Here is a 21,302-nt window from a genome sequence, read left to right as displayed (position 1 = left end):
ATTCTTTCTCCGCCGCTTTCTTTTCCGAGGCCTAATATAGTCTGGAAAATGGGAAAGACATTTCACTTTTCCTCTTGACTGAGAGGAATGTGGGACGTATGGCCTTTCCAGGGCTGGGTCACTGGAAGCCCAGCTGTTCTTTCTCTTCGTATAAAAAGAAAAATATGTCGTTGAATTGATTAGTGCTGGTAGGACCTGCTCAGATTCCTGTTAAAGCAAAACCACAGGGAAGCAGGATATAAATAGCAAAACTTAACAATCTGGACATCTACTTAGCATTGACTTTTAGACATACCTTTGTTTAGTTAAATGAAGTGCGCTGGGTTGTTTGGGTTTGAAAACATACTGGCTGATCATTTACAGTGGCTTTAATGTTTTTAGACTGAGTGTTTTCACACCTGATAGTCCGGTAGACTCGGTTCAATTGGTGAAAATTGCAACATTTGTTACATTTTCAGCCGCTGCGTATCAATCTATCCAAACCCTTTGAAAAAGCTGTTTACTCAGGTGCCACTGAAGAAATAAGACAAAAACCTCTGAAGAAGAAACTGAGTGCAACTTCCTTCTTCATAAAAGGTAAACATAAGTGGAGTAGCGTCAGATTTTAGAGGTTGTAGGATTTCTGTTTTGTTTTTGGTAAAACCCCCTCAAGTCATTTTTCATGCCAGTGATAGACTCACTATTTACCCAGAATGCCCTACTCTACAGTCCGCTTCCTGCTTTTGGAGCGGTCTCTGGTCCACTTGGCGTTCACATATGCATTCGAACAGCACCAGAGTTTACTTCAATCAAACCGAGAGACCTAGGATCAGAGTTTACTGTTTTGGTCCGCATCAGAGTTCGATTGCGTATTCACTCCTCCCTCAAATGAATCAGACTTTCTAGGCAAATTGACTAGAGTTCTATCAAAGTGGACTAAACGGGGCAGTTGTGAATGCACCCTATGATTAGTTTCTCCCTTAACATGGCATATGCTATCTTTCCTAAAGTATTCAAAATCATTTAATTCCGGTATTTCAATCACTTCCATAGCTACAGCTGTATAAATATTCCTTAGTCAACTGGACATGATTGTGGATTGCAAAGACTCGGTCATAAAGTGGTAACTTCAGAAATCACTAACATTTTGCAGTCACCTGCTACCGACCTCCGAACAACATGTGGCCTTCAGACGAACTCAACGACAGTGAATATATTCATGGAATAGGTTTGCATAGCACCTGAGCATAGCATCAGCAGGTAGAATGCAAAGTGTCAGACGCTGTGATGGAAAGCGTGTTAATATTGATATAGAACAGGTCTTCAGGGCCGGGGATCCAACAGGTCTGAATCACCTCTTCAGTAAGTAGTCAAGCCCTCCATACTTCTGCTAGTGACCGGATTATTTGACTCAGGTGTTGAAGCAGAGGCACATCAAAAAGTTGTAGGACACCGGCCCCTGAGGACTGGAGTTGAAACTAGTCTGCATTTGCTGATTTGCAGGACAGCAGAAGTTGCCTGACTGAATTCTATGGGGTGTCTAGTTTAACGTAGTAGGACTTTGTCCTGTAACTGGTGGTTTGCCTGCTCAGTCTGCCTCAGTCTTTGTGTCTTTGGGTCAAGGACACAGTGACTGCTGGTGGTGGTCGGAGGACCTGGTGGTGCCAATTGGATGGCGCCTTTAAGTGGTTTTATTGTTGATCCATCTGATCTACCTACATGCATACGTTCCTTCCTTCCTTTCCTTCTTCCTTCAACTCATTTCTCTATTGGCCACTTATTTGTTTCCCTTGATTGAAATGAACCAAAAATGTACCGAACCGTGAACCGTTGTACACCCAAATAGGATACATTGTCTATTTCTGGATCTTCCAAACACAAAATACAGTAAGGTTTGATGATAAAGCAATGGCTGCCTCCTTTGCTTCTCCATTACCACCTTATGTTTGTCAGAAAGCGTTCACCCTGGAAACTTCCATCCTCCAGGACTAACTTGTGTTTTCCAGACAGCTGGCTGCCTCATGGAAATGCACAGGAACAGACTCTTAATGGAAGACATATGAGCTCGAATTCCACAACATCAATTACCAAGACACATTAGGTGGCTTTTACTACACTACAGTGGCATGTGCTGCTGTTTTGGTGTGGGTGTTAGCCCTGTGGGTTACTATGACAACTTGTAAATGTCTTTTATGGCATTGTAAGCAGGAACTACTGTATGAGTCATAAGCGTTGCTTTTACGGTAGCTCTGACGTATTGTTTAGAGCTAAGGTAGAGGACTTTTAAAGACAAAAACAACATGATCCTGATAGTTGTAATATTCCTACTTTGTGATCAACTGAAGCCCGATATTTGACCAAACTTTGCAATTTCCTTTGCTTTTCCATAAAAGCAACAGAGCCAAATTTTGCTGAAACAAGTCCTTCTGTCAGGTGTATAAATTCGAACTCTAAAGGGAGTTTCATCATAGCCATTACTTGACTCTTGAAGCGCTCCTAATCCACAGGCGGCGTTTGATGTGGGAAGGCCGTCTTTGGTGTCGCTGCAGACGGACACTTGAAAAGGCTTCTGGGTCGGGGTCCCCCTGCGCTCGCCGTCTGCCTTAACCATCGTGCCTCATGTCTCCCTCTTGATGTGGCAGGTTTGAGAGGCCATAGTAAAAATTAAGAGATCATAAAGGCGAGATGGATGCGCCATGTGTTTAGGTTTATGCAGCATGTGCAATCCACCGAGGGGTTTTACTCCCACTGCTCTGCGACAAACGCAATAGGAGCTTAGCAGCTGAAAGTCTAGGTTTTGGGTTCAATTTGCTCGGCTGGTCTTTGAATAATGTTGTGGTTTTATGATAAAAGAAACTGAGCATAAATAACTACTGTTGAAACCAAGTATTTATTTCACAAAACAATCTTTTTTAAATAAGTGTGATCTTTAAAGTTTTTATTAATATTTGTGCATTGTTTTAGACGGAAAAACCGAATGTTTATAAAGAGTGTCTGTAGTATAATACTATTATAGTACATATATATTTTTTCTGTATTTTAAACATCTCATGTCTGGCAGTGCAACACTCAGAGCTGAGTGTCAAGGAAAAGCACAACAGAACAACAGGTTACAGAAGCATTACGGCTTTTTTTAAAAAATGCTTCACTTGATTAAACTTTAGCTTTAATATCATAAAGCTACATAATTCTTAAAGTTTAATCAGTAATACTTTTATAACAAATTTATGTCAGATCATGATTTCTTGGTTAATGTCCAGTTGTCATGACGAAAACATTTTGAATAATGTCAACTTTGTATTAAAAGTGTCATGATTTGCCGAATGACACTTTATGACACCAGTCATAAATATTCACGAAGACTTACTCGTGTTCATGACAGTAAGTCTTGAACACGCTTACGTCATAAACGTGTTATGTCACATTTATGACGTCAGTCTTATTCACAACCCGTCAAATAAAGTGTTACCAAAAAAAACGATCGGAAATTGCCTTCATTTTATATCGAATGCAATGACACAGAGATGGAAGAAGAAGGGAAAAGGAGAAAAAGCACTGGAGGAGAGATGGATCAAAAGTTAAAAATGAGAGAGGGAGATAAGAATAGAAGAGAGGAAGAAGGATAAAGAGATTACTAAGATAGCAGTCTGCTTCTACACCTGCAGAAAGAGAGAAAAAATGAGAACCAAAAAAACCACAGCAACAAACAACATGTGCATACAATGTATATATAAAGTATTCACCCCTTGGATGTTTTACCCTTTTTTATTGTTTCATCAATCATGATCAACTAAATTTAGCTTTTTGGACAAAATAGTACAAAGTTTCGCTTCAAGTACTGAGTTATTAAAACATACAAACTTTTCATTTACCTTCAAATTTATCAAATATGACTGGATGTTGTTTGGTTTCTCCTCCAAAATGGTAAAAATCTTGATTTGTCTTTGTCTTCTCACACCCCTGTTTTAAACAGGAAACATGAACATGAAGGCTTTTAATGCTTTTAGTCTTAGCTTAGAGTACTTTTGTAATTTTAGCAATGAAAACAACTTAGCAGAGTATATTGCACATCACCATGATTCACCACCAATCCTGGCCTGAGCATCAGTCTTTGTTTTGACTTGCGTACAGGGAGCTATGCAAATCCAGTCTAACTGAGGGTTGTTGGTGAATGGGTTTCCCTGAAGTACTCCGTATGATCCTCAGCCATATTTACTGAAATTTGTTTAAGAAGAAAACCTAGACTGGTGAAGTAACCCACCATATAATTAGCTCTTTCTTAGCCTTTTTGACACACAAGATGCCTTTTACAGATTTTCCTTCTCGGAATCAAAGGCTGAGGGGTGCAGATGAAAGCAGGATAGTGGCATCTGAGGGTCTGCGGAGGCCCCCGCGCGCCAACTTTCTCGAAATAGCGGAAACTTGTTTTGTTGAACAGTCTCGTTATATGTATCAATTTCTGTAAAAATAAAGACTGCTCCCATAAAACTGACTCCCTCATGTCTGAGGCGGAGGATGGAGTTATAATGCACATCAGAGGCGCAGAATATTTTCTTACAGCTCTGCTTGGTGGCTTGAAGCTTGAGCTCGGAAAACTGTTTAAAAGCCTGTTCCAATAAAGAGGTCAATTGATATTGAATTTTATTTTTGGTTTGTTTTAGTGGAGTTGCACTTGCAGGTTTTTCATGTCTTGATCCTTCTTTGCTCAAAGGGACTTTCTGCAGATTGCCTTAAATGGAAGAACCTGTCAAGGGAAGTGCTTCATTTCAATGAGTGTAAAAGGAAGGGAAGACTGACAAGGACAACAATGTGTCTGCCTCGATAGAAAATGCTCAGCAGCTCCACAGATGATGACAAACACTCGTGATGTCCGGTTGAAGTTCCTTCAAAGACTGCAAGTATTTCCCCTGTCAAATATTGACTTATTCCTGAAACAGATATTTTTGTGGTCAGCAAAAACAATATGGCGGGGCCCGCCTCCGTCTGATGGTTCTGTCTGATCAGACACAGAGGATGTGGTCGTCTCACCTCGACCTGTCTGCCGTCATTGCCATGACGATGGGAATGACTGGAAGGAACGTGTCCAGACAGAGTGGGCGGCTCCTCCTTCCCCCTCCCCTGTCCACCCAAAACACTCTCTCCACGAGGCCAACAGAGATCCCCCTCTGCCGAGCTCTTCTCAGATATGTGTTGAACCTCAGGCTCCGTATCATGCGTCATGTGACGCACACGTTACTCCTGTAAAGGTTGTAAATTCCAGTAGACCCGGTGCTTTAGGCGGATCTTAAAGTTGTGAGAAACAGATCTCATATAAACACTACAGTCAACCATCAGATTGGTGCAAGGTGTTATTCTAGCCATTCATCTTTCCAGTGTTTCAGGCACTCATGATCATTCATGGACTTTCTTTAGAAATGTGGACTGTGGACGTTGACATTAACATTGGGGACGTCTATGCTGCTGCGATTTGTTTAGCACTTAAATGCTGCTTTAGGTTTGAATAGCTTCAGTTATAGGCTAACTGCTTTTAGTCTTTCCCAGTGTCCTATCAGATCATTTTTAAGCAAATAAAACCCCCAGTGGGCCAGTAGAAGGAGCATGCCATCCATCACTGTTAACTACGGATGTTGCTTTTTTAAACATTTTTTAAAAAATGTTTAACTTTAAAATAGATGTAATTACCTAATCAAAGTGAACGTGTTAAAGTCCTGACTTTAGTTTAAATGTCCCTTTTTTAAGTTGTGTTTCAACCACACCCATTTTTTTTATCCATTTCCTGGCAGGTAACAATCAGCCAGCATTTTCATGGATATCTCATGCTTTTTTTGTTGCTAGAAAAATACACTCCATGTTTATTAGAAACAGTAAGAAAACGATCTCAGTTTTTCATTGATTCAGGAAGCTTCAGAGCAGATAGCGACTTTAGCTCCATAAAAGAATGATGCTGTGTTTGTCTATTGACCCTTTGCAACCACATCACTTAATCACATTGAGGCATCATGACGGACGTCAGAATGGTAGTATTTAACGGACTGTGATTGTTTTCCCAAGTTGTTTTTGCCAGTTAAGCCATGTCTTCTACTAGTTCAAGTCAAGCTAGTCTGTCTGTGGAAGCAGCAGCCTGAATGGTCATGTCCTATTTTGAATGATGTTAATTTTTCTCCTACCTGACATGTAGATGTGTACCTTCTTTTACCTTGTAAAATCTTCACAGAAAATCCACAAACACAGAGGGCTGCCAGTCCTCACAGCTGACGGCTGCTTCCCATCGCCATCTTCTTTTCTCATCAAAAGGTTTACAATAAAAGGACAAGTTTGGTTTAAAGTGGAGAAGGTCTCTTTATTTTTGAAATGGTGTTGTTGACAAGTAATCTTTATTGTTTCCCTACATCAACTGAAGAACTGCTTCCCTTACTTCAAAATAATGCCTACAAGTCAAAGAACACACCTTGACGTGTTTCTTCTCATTATGAAGGCAGCTCGACTTCACTCTGACGGGACGCTGGCTTTTCTACATAACAATTTGTTCTTCAAGTGGAGACGATCAGCTCCCCTCATATTTCATCTCGCCACTCTGCATATTCTCAGGAATTTCCACAATTCTTCTTGATGCGGTGGCAAAAGTGACAACAGGGAAACCTGTGCAGCCACTGGGTGCCGACAGTTCGCCGTTCAGGCCTGTGTGGTCACAGCTTGTCAATATCAGCTGTACTCGCGCACTCCATCATCTCGGTCAGTCAAAGGCCTGAAACAACTTGGCAGCAGGCCTGCGATGTGTGGCCCAGTCTACTGACAGGGAAGGGTGTGCATGAAATGATAGCATACTTCCTTCCTTGTTGGAATGTCTGTTCTTATGTTTCCTCTGTCCATTTGGCCTGTTGCCATCTTTGGGATATGTATTCTTACCGCTGTCAAACTGCTGCGTATCTTCCCTTCCATTCAGTGGAGCAGGAAGTCTTGAAGCCAGAAGATAACAATGTATTTCATACTGTAGCGTACAAGACTATTGCCGACACCAACGGCCACGGATTATTTTCAGGAGCACAATTGTCCTGCTTTTACACACCTACTGGGCCCACTGCTACAGAATCAACACAACTGTGCCTCAAACCTTCCAGCCATGACTCAATGACAGCATTACGTGCTCTGATTATTTACACTGTGCAAACACTTTACTCACCTTGGCATTCTGAATGCGTAAAACTGAAACCTAAACTGACAGCAAGGCTTGTTTTTGGATTAAATTGTCTATTTTTTGACCACTTGCGACCATTTATGGAACATTGATGTTTATTTCCCAGGTGGTCAGTGAATATTCACTTATTTTGCCATATTTAAGTTACTGTGTGGAAGTCTGGGGTAACACTTACAAATCTTCACTTCAACCATTATGCACATTACAGAAAAGAGCCATTAGAATAGTTCACAAAGTTGATTTTTATTGTCATACCAACAATCTATTTATAGATTCTTATTTTCTGAAATTCCCAGATTTGGTAGAGTTTCAAACTGCACAGTTTTTGTATAAAGTAAGAAACAAATTATTACCAGGAAATATTCAAAAATTATTTACTGATAGAGTGGGGAGATATGATTATAGAGAAAACCTCAACTTCAGAACTTTATATGTTCGAACAACAATGAAAAGAATGTGCATTTCTGTCACTGGAGTGAAAATTTGGAATAAACTCACCAAAAAGCTGAAGCAAAGTCCAAGCATGAGCTATTTTAAGAAAAAACTTAAAATGGTTACTATTCAAAAGTATAAGGATGAACAGGGGTGATGAATTTCCTGAGAATTACAGCACTGTGGATGCAATGCGGTGCAGGCGTGTGTGTGTGTGTGTAAATATATGTGGGTGTGTAAATAGGCAAATGTTATTTATGTATATATTCAGGTAGATGCGTATGTATACTGTATATATATGGGTGTATGTATTACTTTCATTTGGTTCAGGAAAACGTATTATAGTTATTATTATTGTTTTATTGTTTTGGAAAGGATACTAGAAATAGAAAGACTACTTATGCTATAAATTAATGAATGGAAAAGGAGAATGATTATATAAGTTAAACTTCATCATACTCCCTTTCAGACTTACAGTCACCGAATAAGTTTTTACACGTATTGAGTATGTAAATATGTAAATTTGATAGGTATTGTATTTTACACTTAGAAACATGAAAGTCTTCTTTATTTTGTTTGTTGGTGAGATGTCTGTCTGAAATAAATTATCATTATCATTATCAAAATTATAATTATATTATATGACAAAAGAAAATGAGAAGTTGGTGAAAGTTCCAAACCTACTTCCGACGGAGCATAACACTGAAATCCACACCCTTGATCCCAACACAGATGCACTGTTCAGAACTGGAACACTTCAAAGGCGACTCGACAGTCATAGGATGAGATGATATTCCAGGAAAGATCCTTCATTTCTCCGTATTTCGAGCCAGGTGTCAGGTTTTTTTTAATACAGCAGCATTAGAGAATTTACAAGAAGTCAAAATTTCTAATAGTTACATTCTAAATGTCTGCAATAGTAACAACCCAATACTTTTGAATAGTTATGTACACACATATTTTTAGATGAGGAAATTTACCTAAAAGTCTGTTGTGTAGCTGAGTATTGAAGGGGGGGGAATAAAAAGCTCCCTCTTTAGAGGGGTTCCCATTTTCCAGTCTTATTAGAGCAATGCTTGGCTTGTAACCACATGGAGGTTTGAAGATGCTTCGTCTACTTCAACTCTACAAATGATGAAAAATGGCATGTTTGTGGTTTGCCTGGCACTGTCCAGACGCTTCCCAGTGACATGTGGCCTTCCACACTGCTTCCCAGAACCTTACACCAGAATGGAACTAACCATCATCATTCCCCAAACTCCTCCCAGTGCCAGTCAGCGCTCGGTTTGATGGGACGGCCTGAAAGCCAGTCTGTTTCTGGACAATCCAAATCCCAAACAAGCGGGAGAAGTTTCCGCTTTTGATCGTGTCTCTGTGTGGTGTTTACCACACGTCTGTCTTCCTGGATATTTAAAGGTCTGAGTTAATATATAAACCTCCTTAAACCCTTTGTCTGACAACTAACTGACCTCCCTTTCCAGGATTTTGAGTCAGAATTTATGTTCCCTCCTTTTTTTGGCACAACAGAAATCCATCATGTTTTTGTTTGGCTAGTCAATGTCTTTAAATGGCCTGAAAATATACATTAAAAATTGGTTGCTGTTTAGACCATATGTGCCGTCAAAATGTAGCCTAAACAGAGATGTTGAAAGTAAGGCTGGGTTAACCAGTTTGATGTGTCATATTTTCACCCCAACGACTGATATTTAAACACATAGATACTCTGGTATCTTATGTACATGTGTTTTTATCCTCCACTACATACATGTGTTGTCTACGCTAAAGGTAATCCCATCTTACATTAAAATCTTACATTAACTTTTTGTAAAAGTGTGAACACTATTTCTGCTATAATCTCATCTACTGTGTAAAAACGCACAACGGAACTGTTTAATTTTATTTACAGTACTATTGGAAAGGTGTTCACATTGGCATACTATTTTTTTTATATTCTAACACCTAACAACACCACGTTGTTAGCCGTTGTTCTACTTAGCTAACAACGGCTGATGTTATTAGCCGTTAGCTAAGGAGAAGATAAAATATACTTTTGGTCAAGCTTTATGTTGTTTTCTTGGAAATAACTACTTTATTGTATTAACATTTAGCAGTAGGATTTCAGTAAAAAGTCAATCACTGTTGCTATGTTCACTGTTAGCTTTGTAGTTAGCCGTTAGCTGCTAATATTTTTTCTAATTAATACGAAAAGAAATGGAATCGATGCATTTCTGTTCCTGAATTAGTTTCACATGTTGTTTACACTCATTAGGCTAAATAAGACTTCTAATTCAATGACTCTTGTGTTGACAACTAGACTCTATTGCGCACATGTTAGCAAAAAATTCTGTTTTAGTTCAAAATGTCAAATTTAAGCGGGTTAACAAATGATGTCAAAGTAACCAGAGCCAGGAAAAAAACAAACCTTTTATTATTATTAATGGTTTTTTATTATTATTAATGATTTTGTGATGATGATCCTGTCTGCAGATCACAAGCCCTTCGTTCCCTGTGGTGGTCAAGATGGGGCATGCTCATGCTGGTATGGGAAAGGTGAGCTCTTTAAAACATTACAACACTTTCATATGGGTTCATTTGAGCTTTTATCTTTGTTGTAATTGAGCGTTTTAGAATCATGTATTGAAGTTATTGTGTTGACTTTAATGCTTGGAACTCTTCTTCTCTGTAATTATCTCCAGTTACAACAGAAAAACATTTTAAAGAGTCAGAACGGTCAATATGTGTCAGACCCCTATTGAGTTGGAACTAAAACATTATTTCTCACATATACGCAGCATGTCTCTGAAAGGACACCATGTGTTCAAATTAAGATGCTATCTAAATAAATATTGGGTATTTTTAGCTCTTCTTGTCTGGGAGTTACTGAAGGGAGCCAGAGAATTTCCAGACAAACTCGCAGGTTTGATTCGATCGCTCTCAGGTAAAGCCGACGTCTTTTTGCAGACGACTCGGCGAGTCTTTGGTTCCGACAGGAAACAGAAATCAGACGGATGTGGTGCAGGCCGACTCAGCCTCTCAGTGGACTTTAAACAAACACTTGTTCTCATCTTTCACAGTTTGACTGACTGAAGTGACTGCCGTGACAAAATCCCTGTTATGTATGCTGGTTACATAACGCCCCGAAGAATAATACACAAGTCTTTCCTGACAGGAAAAAAAAAAAGCTATTGTTATTTATTCGTGAGATGGAGTTACACAATAGTTGTGACAAAAGGAAAGTTATCAGATAGATTATTTATTTCATTCTGACGGGGAGATTCCACTTTCATCTGTCTGGCGGATTCCTGTCAGGATTTAGAATATTCCAGAAAGCTCAAGAGCCTCCATGAAGTCATTTGTTCTACCCGTCCGATTCTAAAGAGTTCAGAGGGTGTGCAGCTAGTAAGTCATGGTTGTGTCATTGTCAGTAATTTGCTCCTCTGTGTCTTAAGCTAATTTGTGAAACCAAATGACTTATTAGCTGCTTCAGCTGTTGGTTTTAACAAGTATTTTCATCTTATGACGGTAACAACACTGTTAAGTGGAATTAATGGCCCGCCCTGCTTTTGAAACCTTTTTTTTTTTTTTTTACAGTTTTGGGAACATTCTGTCGTGTTCAGTTTCCCCCCTATTTATTATCCTAGTGTTGCTTCTATTGCGTCATTGCTAACAGGGGCTCTTTGATCCACCCAGAAAATTCATATGACTTTACTGGTGCTTTTTGGACTTTGTCTTTGAACAGCCTTAGAAACCACCGAGAACCTCCAGAATCGTACAGTTTTTCATGTAGATGCTCTTTCCTTCCTCATTTAGTGCAACATTTAAATCTAATAAAAGGAGGAGAAAAAAACAAACAAACAGGGAGTGTCATAGCAACAGATCAACTTGTTTCGGCTTGCATGACCTTGATGAAGGACACTTGCCCAAACACGTGGTCTGTTGTTAATATTTTCTCCCCAACAGTGTTTTTATGAGCTGTGTCATCAACCTCAGCTACAGGCGCCGCCATTTGTTTTTAACTAGGCAGCACTTTCCGCCTTTAATTGTTTAATATTATTACGGAAATTTACCAAATTAAGCAAATAGGTGGTTCTACTGTTGGCAGTATCATCAATATTTTTAGATTTGACGTATTCCCGGGCGGTTCTGGTCCCCAACGCCTGCCAATGCTCGGCGTCCTTTTGTAGCACGTAAACAAAGCTAGAGTAAATATAAAATGCCGTTTTAAAATGATCCTCCGTCACATATTCTAAATAACAAATTACTCGAGATAGATCTGGTTACTACAGAAGCTAAATGCTGCCTGTTTAGGTCCAGATCTGGGAACAATCAGTGAGAAGATCTGTGACAACCTTAGGAGTCTGCATGGTTCAAACTAGACAAGCAACTCAATACGATTCATTTGACCCCATTTACCACATTATAGACCAATAATCGATGCTCCTACAAACAGGCATTTAGGAACTGATGTGACACGACTCCAACAAACAACTGTAGTAGTAGCTTAAGCTCAGGCATATCTAAGATATCGACAGGACAAGGTCACCTGTGAATGAAGCAAATAAACTGTAAAAAAAGGTTATAAGATGGCCTAAACAAAGTGCAGACCCACATTCAATAGAGATGCGGTGGCATGAATTCGAACAGAAAACAAATGGTTTAGAGGACAGTTACCAGGCAAACGTATGCTGTGAAAAATGAATGTCGTGTTGCAGACATGTTGAGTGTTGATCATTTCCCTCCAGTCTGTGCTTACAGTCCACAGCCTAATAACTCCATAGTGACGTAGTTCAAAGCCGCCCCTGGCCTCGTTTCCATCCAGGGGCCCTTCATTACTCGGCCTGTGTACAACTGTTAGATTCCTGCGGGATTCGGTAGGAGCCACTGCCTGCTCTGGCAGCAGCGCCTTGCTTTGTGATTAGCTCCTCGCTAATGAGCGGCGTCTCTCCTGCAGATTAAAGTGGAGAACCAGCAGGACTTCCAGGACATCACCAGCGTGGTGGCCCTGGCCGGGACCTATGCCACCACCGAGCCCTTCGTCCAGTCCAAATACGACATCCGCATCCAGAAGATCGGCAGCAACTACAAGGCTTACATGTACGAGGTTTACCTTACGTTTGGTTTGATACAAAGTCTGATAGAGTTTAGAGATAACAGATGCATGGAATACATGAACATTACCAGACGCATAGAGCTGATGATTGTATTTTTACGATTTAATTCAAGTGCAATTCCTGGGCAGAATGCCTTCTTCTTAAGTTTTTTAAGACTCAAGATGTTACTGAGTGCCTTGAAAGAAATATTCATTCCCCTTTGTCAGATATCTTTATCTTACTATTTTTAATGTGCTTTATAAGGATTTTATATGGCCCAACAAAAACGTTGCCATTCTTTTGGGGGAAAACTCAAACACACCATCTCCATGATGGAACATGGCCGTGTCGTCTTCAACAGGCCTGAGGAACCTGGTCAAAAGTAACGGGAAGATGGACAGATTGAAATATAAGGAAACCCATGAAGACTGCAAAGGACTTGAGTCTGGTTGGTGGAGACAATGTCCCAAACGTGAAGTCAGAGCTGCAAAGGAGTTAGGTCAAAGCAACTTCATGTGGATGTTCTCTTTCACTTAGGAACCGCAGCATCTTTGTGCAAACAACTGTGGTGGGTGGAATTGTAATAGCCAAGAAAGTAATATTAAAATTGTGGAAAACTGACAAAGTTCCTCAGTTTAAAATGTGGGTAACTGAAATAACTGAGAAACTCCATTTGGAGAAATTGCAGTATGACATCACGCTCTCCGCTAATAAGTTCTGTACTATCTGGCAGCCGTTTTTGGACCTTCTCACTCAGCCTAAGATTGATCCCAATGCTCACTCCGCCTCTAAGTCTATAAAGTCCCGTGTCTTTATAGATAGGCAGAACCATCCTAAAGTGTAAACGGTAATCAGTGCAGAGTAGCCAGTTATTTAGATAATTACCCTGACTCCTTTTTATTTTATTTTATTATTCTAATTTCTTTGTCGTTGTCTTTGTTTTCATTTTGTCGTACTGCCAAGAGTACATTTTTCCTTACACAATAATCTGTAAAATATATATATATATGTTTTATACTGTTGTGTATGATTGTATTTTGAAATAAAAACTTACTATATGTATATATTTAAAAAAACAAAAACATCTTCATGTAATAGGAGACGTACCCTGAAACACGTGCAGTCGTAATGTCAGTGGTTATGACTGCAAGGCTTCAAAAAAAAACCCACACAAACAAAAAACTGTTGTGCAAACCAGAAATTCATTACTTTGTGTTGATCCTTCATATACATTTCTAGGAGATTGTGTTGGTAAAACATGACCAATAAGAAAAAACAAAGTCCATGAACAGACCCTGAAATCTGCTCCCTGTGCTAAGATGCCTCTCAAATCCATCTGGCTTTAGCCCGTAACCTTGCAGGTGTCCTTGCTATTGATGTCAGAACAAGCCAGTCGCTAACTTCATTTTCCAGTAGTATTTAACTCACACCCATTTGGAAGCAACAGAAAGTTCTCTGCAAAGTTAGTCGAGCGTGAAGAAGCAAAAAGCTCCAGTGAACACCCTTCTAATTTTCATGTCTGCGTATCTCGATAATTACCAGTAAAAAAAAAAAAGAAAGAAAAACCAGAGGAAAATGATAGAACTTATCTGATCCCCCCGTTTCCTCCAGTCTCACCAATGAAAGCAGGGGCCCGTAACTGGCTCCTGACGCAAACAACATCGTAGGTGTGGACGGCAGTCACCGTCACTGATGAACGTGTGATAGCTGTCTCATGAGGTTAGCTGTTCAAGTGCTTTTTCTTTTCTTTTCTCTTTCATTTTTTTTAGGAGGACCTCGATTTCTGGCAACTGGAAGGCCAACACGGGTTCTGCCATGTTGGAGCAGATCGCAATGACGGACAGGTCAGCCGCCCCGAAGTTTCCCACGAGAATGTCCACCGTCACAGACAAACGTGTTTCTTGGATATTTCATAACTGCTGTCAGTTTCTGAGCAGAAATCCAAGAGGTTCTGACAGACGTGCTGTTTTATGACGGGGTGTACTTTCCGATCCTCCAATCATTGCTGGTTGTTGAATTGTCTTTTGTTTTTTTTTGTTTTTGGGGTTTTGTGTGACTCGTCCAGATATCGCATGTGGGTGGACTCCTGTGCTGAGATGTTTGGTGGCCTCGACATCTGCGCCGTGAAGGCTGTCCACGGAAAAGATGGCAACGACTACATTATTGAGGTCAGTGTGCGTTCCCGAAAAACAACACGCAGGAAAAGGATTTGACGCAAAAGGCGGCTGAAAGCTGCTGCGTTATGCAACAGCGGGAGCCGTTTTACGCAGGTCTTTTACTCACAGTGCTGTGAAAAACTAATTGGCCAGTTATGGATTTCTTCTGGGGTTTTTTTGTTTGTTTGTTTTTTTTTATCTAACCAGACGTCTACGTCTAAAGTTTTCCCTCGAACATCTAAAACCTGGAATGCAATTCCAACTAACGTACAATAAAGATAATAATAATAATAACAAAGACTCAACTTTCCCAGAAGAAAGTTATAAAATGACCAACAGAAAGTCTCCATGAGAGCAAATAAGATTTAAGATTTGAGGTAGCTACTTTGTCTAGTTCAGGATTTTTTTTCTTCTTAGCACTTCTCAGTCGTTTAAACTGCTACTGATAATAATTTGATGCTGATGTGTTAAAAGATGAAGTATTTACTTATTTGTGAAATAGATACCAGAATTTAACTTCAAACGGGGCTCAAGATTACTCATTTTTATTTGAATTTTTTTTTTTTTATTCACTTTGGAATTCTCATAAAATTACTACTTAATTCTTTTATCATACGATCTTATTCTGGTAATATCATGACTCTACCCTCTTTTTTTTTTACTTAATCTCGTAAAATTTCAACTTTTTTCTCGTAATATTGAGTTTATTCTTGTATTATAATGACTGTATTCTCATCTTTTTTTAATACTATGACTTAATTCCCAAACGAGTTTTTTCTCACTGTATTTTATAATTTTAGTCTCATTCTTACAACTTTTTCTCCTAATACTATCAGTTTATTCTTGTATTATTGTGACTTTATTTTGTCATTTTATTTTAATTGACTTTATTCTGTTAATATTAGGCTTTATTCTGGTGTAACGTTCTTCTCATAATTAAATTTTTCTTCTCTACCAGTACCATCACAGGCTTAGATATGTGATTTCCCTCACTAAATTAAATCCTAAAGTGTTTAAAAAGTGTTTTTGGTATATGCTCATGTCATCTTAGCTTGATGTTAATATTTGTGTGATGATCTCAAACGTGTGTAACAGAAAAACAGAAAAGAAATCTGTTCAGGGGCTCAAGTACCTTTTCACAGCTCTGAATGCAGGCTGGAAACATCAGCTTGGACTTTGTCTCTTTTTTTTTTGTCGTTTTTTTTCTTCTCCTGATTATACCAACAAGTAGGAAGGTCACAATCTGAAGGCCAGCAGACATGGGTGTAGCCAAACTTGGTGGCACATGATCAAGAGAGCCTTGAAAGAATAATTAGTCTGTAGACCAAACACAGTCAGCACAATGAAAGCAACATCGGAAGTGAGCGGTTGTGTCACGCCGCTGTGTGTTTACCACTCTGCTGGAGTTTCAGTTTTGACTCGGAGGCTAGCAGAGCGGCCCTGGAGCCGCTGGATGTTTGGGTTCCTCCTGCAGGAAGGCTGCCGCCGCAGCCATGTGTCAGTGACATTTAACACATAAAACAAAATCTAACTATTTATTCCAATTAGAAGTTCTGACATTTTTTTTTCCCCATGTGTTTACAGTGGTTCTTAAATGCCCCTGTGAAAAATGTCAGCTTTATGTAATGAAACAAAACTCCCAGATAAATGACTAATACTTTTTGTACAGGATGTAGAAGTGTGCGCACCCTTACAGTAGCACTTTGTGGAAGCAAAGTTTGAGTCAATTCTATTCAAAAGTACTTCATTCATATTCATCAAACAGGGAAATAAAATGTTGTGGTAACTCATGTCATCGAAGTATCTTCAAAGAGTCGTGGATGGCGATGAAGATGATGGGGGCAGGAAGGATCTCCAGCAGCAGTCAGTCTCGCAACGAATCTGAAAAGGCCTCTGACTGAAGACTGTTCCTGTGGCAGTCTCATGACTATCATGACATCCTAACAGCTCAGCTCAAGATAATAAAGCACAGTGACATGTTCTGGATGACGGCATCAGTTGTTAGCAAGCTGTGCTAGCCAGCTCATTTGCTTCGTTGCTACAGTTCAGAAAAAGTTGTGAGTCATTCCAACATGGTGAAGCCGTAACTCTTCTGTAAAATGGCTGACTACAATTTCCCTAAAACGCCGCATACATAGCCACTGCCAAGTAGGCTGGGCTTGCCTGAATAAGACGCTGATGTCTCCTCTGATGGCTAGTGCCATGATAGAGTTATCAATCTAATATAACACAATATTAATGACCTATTGCATGGACAAACTTATTCACAGGTGATTTTAATATCATTTCTTATCTAATTGACACAGCAATTGTGAAGCTGCGGTTTTGTTTGGGGTTTTTTTTTACATTAGCATAACATCGTCAAAGATTTGCGCACATTTGTAACGGAAACGCGGCTAGAGACGAGCAGCCGGACGGTGTGGATCGGTTTCTAGAACAAGCTGCTCTGCCTTGAAGTCTGACTCGCCCGTATTTAGCCCGAGAGCAGGACGTCACCCTGCTCTCTGTCTCCCGCTGGGTGAGGTCAGCCGTGGAGAAAGCACTCCGACTGTCTCGGCGAATACCCTTCAGCTCCCTGGAGAAGCGTTGCCTCAGAGTTTTGGACGGAGAAAGCGGTTACGCAGCGAAGTAGCAGCTCTACCCTGTCCGTCCCCATCTGGACGTCCCATGATGCAATGTAGCAAACCGCAGAAGAGATGTCGGCGCATCGGCCTTGGATTCTGTTTTTAGTTCAAGACAACGGCGGTGCGACTTCTCCCTCGTAAAAAAGTAACGAGCCGCTCAGAAGCTCTCGGTCAACTCCTTACTGCTGCTGATTTAATCTGCTGCCAACTGCAACTTTGTGGCACCTCCTGATGGGGAGACGTGACTTGGCTCAGCATGAGCAGCCGCCGCTCCACGCAGTCCGAAGTGGGTTTATTTAATACATCAGCCATGTGACATGAATTAAAACGTCATATATGAGAATGATGTAATGCTAAATGATGTTAGAGTTGCACACAAAGATGCAATGTCAGAGTAATTTAATACAGTTTAATGCTAAATAACAGTGACGTTAGTCTGAATTCTACTTGACTGCTTTAATCTGGTTTCTTGCTCCTCTTGTTCAGACTCTGATCTTTACTTCCAGACCTGCAAAGTTAAATCTAATGTAAAACCTGAACAGAAACAGTCATGTGCTTTCACATCATTCTCTGCAGAAATACTTGTTTAAAAGGAATGTATCTCAGTAAACAGTAAATTGTAGTTTATCAGGTTTATCTTAAAGACGAGTAGCACTCCATCTCATTTATGGTGGAAACTGATAGTGGAAGTATTAAGATAAAAAGTATTATTAATGCGTCAACTTGAATGGTGATGCTTAGGACTTCTGGTTCATTTCAATTGTGTTTTACTATTTTTAGTCGTCTCTTTGAGAAACACTTCAAAATCCTTCAGATGTTTCTTCCGGCTTCTCAACAAAAACCTTCAGATTTTATGGCCTTCCTGTCATGGTGTGTAGAAGATAGGACCCAAGTACAGGAAGATGTAGAAAGCAAAGAGTTTTAAATTTGAAAAATGAACAAAGGACTGTGGGAAGACACTGATGAGGAAGAAAGATCGGAAAACTGGCAGGGAAACGGCAAGAGACGTAGGAACACGTATGTAACAGTGCAGAAAGGAAGATTTATAAACACTGAGGACGGAGCGGAGAATCACAGGAGAACCAGAGGAGCTAATCACAGGTGAGTAGATGTAGCTGGAGAAAGGGCAAGGTGCAGGTGAAAACGAGAAACAGCTGGGAAGGAGAAAGAGATGGCAGACTGAGGGAAAGATGAGAAATAAAGAGAATACTTAAATTCAGAACCTGAAACGAACATTAAGTAAATAAGTACAACGTGCAAAGACGCAGTCTAAGCGAATGCCAGGAATGAACTAAAATTGAAGATCTAACAATAAAGAAGTGATCACAAACCAGAACCACAAATGAAACTAAAGTTCCAGCACCTTTAGATCATGACACTTCCTTCAAGGACAAAAGCAGGTCCTCAAGGTTAGCAAGCCATGCTATCACCAGAGGCGTTGTGGTGAGAACTTCCTGTCAGGTCAGAGGATCTTAAGAAGCTCCGTCCTCTGCACATTCTGCATGTTGGTTTCTGACTTGCTTACTGAAGCCACTCGGCAGGCCGTCCCTGGTTTTGAAGGTTTCATGCTTGGTTGAACAGTCCACACCTGACACACTGTTCTCTTTGCTCGGACTGCGTTTATAACGTCGTACTCCATAAAGTCGGGACTGAGCTTGTACAAACTCTTCCTTTTTTGGCCGGTTGGAACCAGCTTCGTCATGCTTCTTTGTTTTAAAAACTTCTCCATTAGCTTTTTCACAGGCGAGCAGCTGGCTGAAAATCTTCATCCACTTAGTGGAGATTGTTAAACGACTGGCTCATGCATGACCACCACCAAGTTCCCTAAAGAAGCATTGCTACTGAGTGTCTCGTACACACTCGGTATTTCAGTGGCTTCGTTTGCTAATCTTCGCCATCCCGCTCCCCTTGTGGTTCACAGGTGTAAAATGTAATGTTTCTTTGTGGCCCTATAGATGGCGCTTATGGCCCAACTGGAGACCAGGACTCCAGTCCATTATTCTTTAGTACCAGAACAACCATGTTTACAAGTGCAGCTGCTCTCTTTATCTAGCTGCTACATCTATGTAACAAAAACGGAGCAACTTGGATCATATAACACTTAAATAATTTTTTTTGTTGACTCAAAAGTGATCTACTTTTAATGTGACATTTTCTGATGACACGTTTTTATTTCTGCTAATCATCTTGTGAAGACGTGTCACAGAATCTTGAGTTTAGTGCCTCACAGGACAGCTATGTGAATAAATGGAACGATACGATGTCGAAACTTTAAGCAGTGTCCAGATGAGAACTTTGTGATGTTCCAAAAATAGTCCAAGTGATGGCTCGGCTACATTTTGATACTTTAAGGACTAATGTGGATACATGTTTAAATGTTGCAGTAATGCCAGGACTCGCAAAGATATGCACAATCTTACTCAATTTTTCCACAGCTCTACTAAAAAGAGAACATGGGTGTAAAACTGTTTGTTTTGTGCTGCCAAGCATTGTTTTTGTTCAAATGCTAACAGTCAAGCTTTTGGCCTCACTGGCCTCCCTGACTGGCTCCTGTGTTGTCTTTTTGTCCATTCTGGAGAAACATCAAGGTTCAGTAAAAATATGGTTGTCTCATCATTTCTCCAGGTATTGATGATGAGACAATGGACCACTGTCTATTTGCGGTACATTATATTTAGTTTTATATTTTATGGATAAATGACTCCATCTAAATTATTTGAAAATAAAATCTTGACGTGGTGAAATTTGAAAAAAATATTAGCTGCTTGGCTGGGCGTTAACAAGCAGCCAATCCAGGAGTATCATTCATTTTCCTTGTTGCTGATTGGCTGGTCCCCGAAGAGCAGAGCTAATGAAGACGGGGAATGTTAGCTTCTGCGGTAGGGCTAAAACTATTTCCAATGTGTTTATTAATGCATATAAAGTATATTTGATGTTTGAACTATTAAAAGAAGACAGTTTTTAGGTTTTGAGTATTTGCACATTTTAGCTATGCACAGGCGGTTATGCTTACTAAACCCCACAAATACATGAGTGTTCACAGTGAATATTCTGTATATGTCTGGGGTTTTTGTACCCTTCTCCTTCTCATTAAAATTTTTGGAACTTCTCTGTCAAAGGGACAGAAATGAGACCATCAGGAAAATCTTGTGATTCAACAAAGTGTTGGTTTAAAGGTGTGCACATCAACGCAGCCAGCTCACTGCAGCTTGTTGTACGTCTTACTCTTTTAAGTGAAAAGCAAACTTTCATTTCAAAAGGGGTTTAAAAACGCTTTGAGGATTAAAGTGTCGAAAGCGGATGCCACTACAATGTCAAGAGAATTCTCATCAATTGCGGTTGATGAAGTTCCAAAATAAAAGTGTCCAGGAACTTTCCCATGGGACAGAATGCATTGTCCAGACAGACGGACTTCTCCTGCTTTGTGAAAGCCTAGAAGGCAAGGCAAGGCAAGGCAAGTTTATTTATATAGCACTTTAAAACAGTACCACTGACCAAAGTGCTGTACAATCACAAAATTAAACAAATAAAAACAAAATTAAAACACATCAAAACCAACAATGCAGTGACGTAAAACACTCTATATAATACATAAACATACCCAGATAAATACAGAAAAGCAGCATCTCAAACTGAATCAAAGGCCAACCGAAAAAGGTAAGTCTTAAGAGCAGATTTAAAAATTGCTAAAGAGGGGGCCTGTTTTACCAACATAGGTAAAGAATTCCAAAGTTTGGGAGCTGCAACAGCAAACGCCCTGTCTCCTCTCTGCCTCCTGGAAGTCCTCGGCACCTCCAGGTTCATTTGGCTCGCTGATCTAAGAGCT

At 39.9% G+C, this 21,302-nt stretch overlaps 1 protein-coding gene across 1 annotated transcript in view; it reads left to right on the top strand.

The window, feature by feature from the left end:
- The window catches only part of syn3 (synapsin III), a 104,250-nt gene that overhangs the window by 73,737 nt on the left and 9,211 nt on the right, over positions 1-21,302 (top strand). The window contains exons 7-10 of the mRNA XM_028044083.1: positions 10,094-10,156; positions 12,558-12,700; positions 14,466-14,540; positions 14,762-14,864. Coding sequence (XP_027899884.1) covers positions 10,094-10,156; positions 12,558-12,700; positions 14,466-14,540; positions 14,762-14,864 — 384 coding nt within the window. The remainder of the gene's footprint in view (positions 1-10,093; positions 10,157-12,557; positions 12,701-14,465; positions 14,541-14,761; positions 14,865-21,302) is intronic.

The sequence above is a fragment of the Xiphophorus couchianus genome, chromosome 17, assembly GCF_001444195.1.
Source record: "Xiphophorus couchianus chromosome 17, X_couchianus-1.0, whole genome shotgun sequence".
NCBI lineage: Eukaryota > Metazoa > Chordata > Actinopteri > Cyprinodontiformes > Poeciliidae > Xiphophorus > Xiphophorus couchianus.
This window is presented reverse-complemented; position numbering and strand designations above follow the sequence as displayed.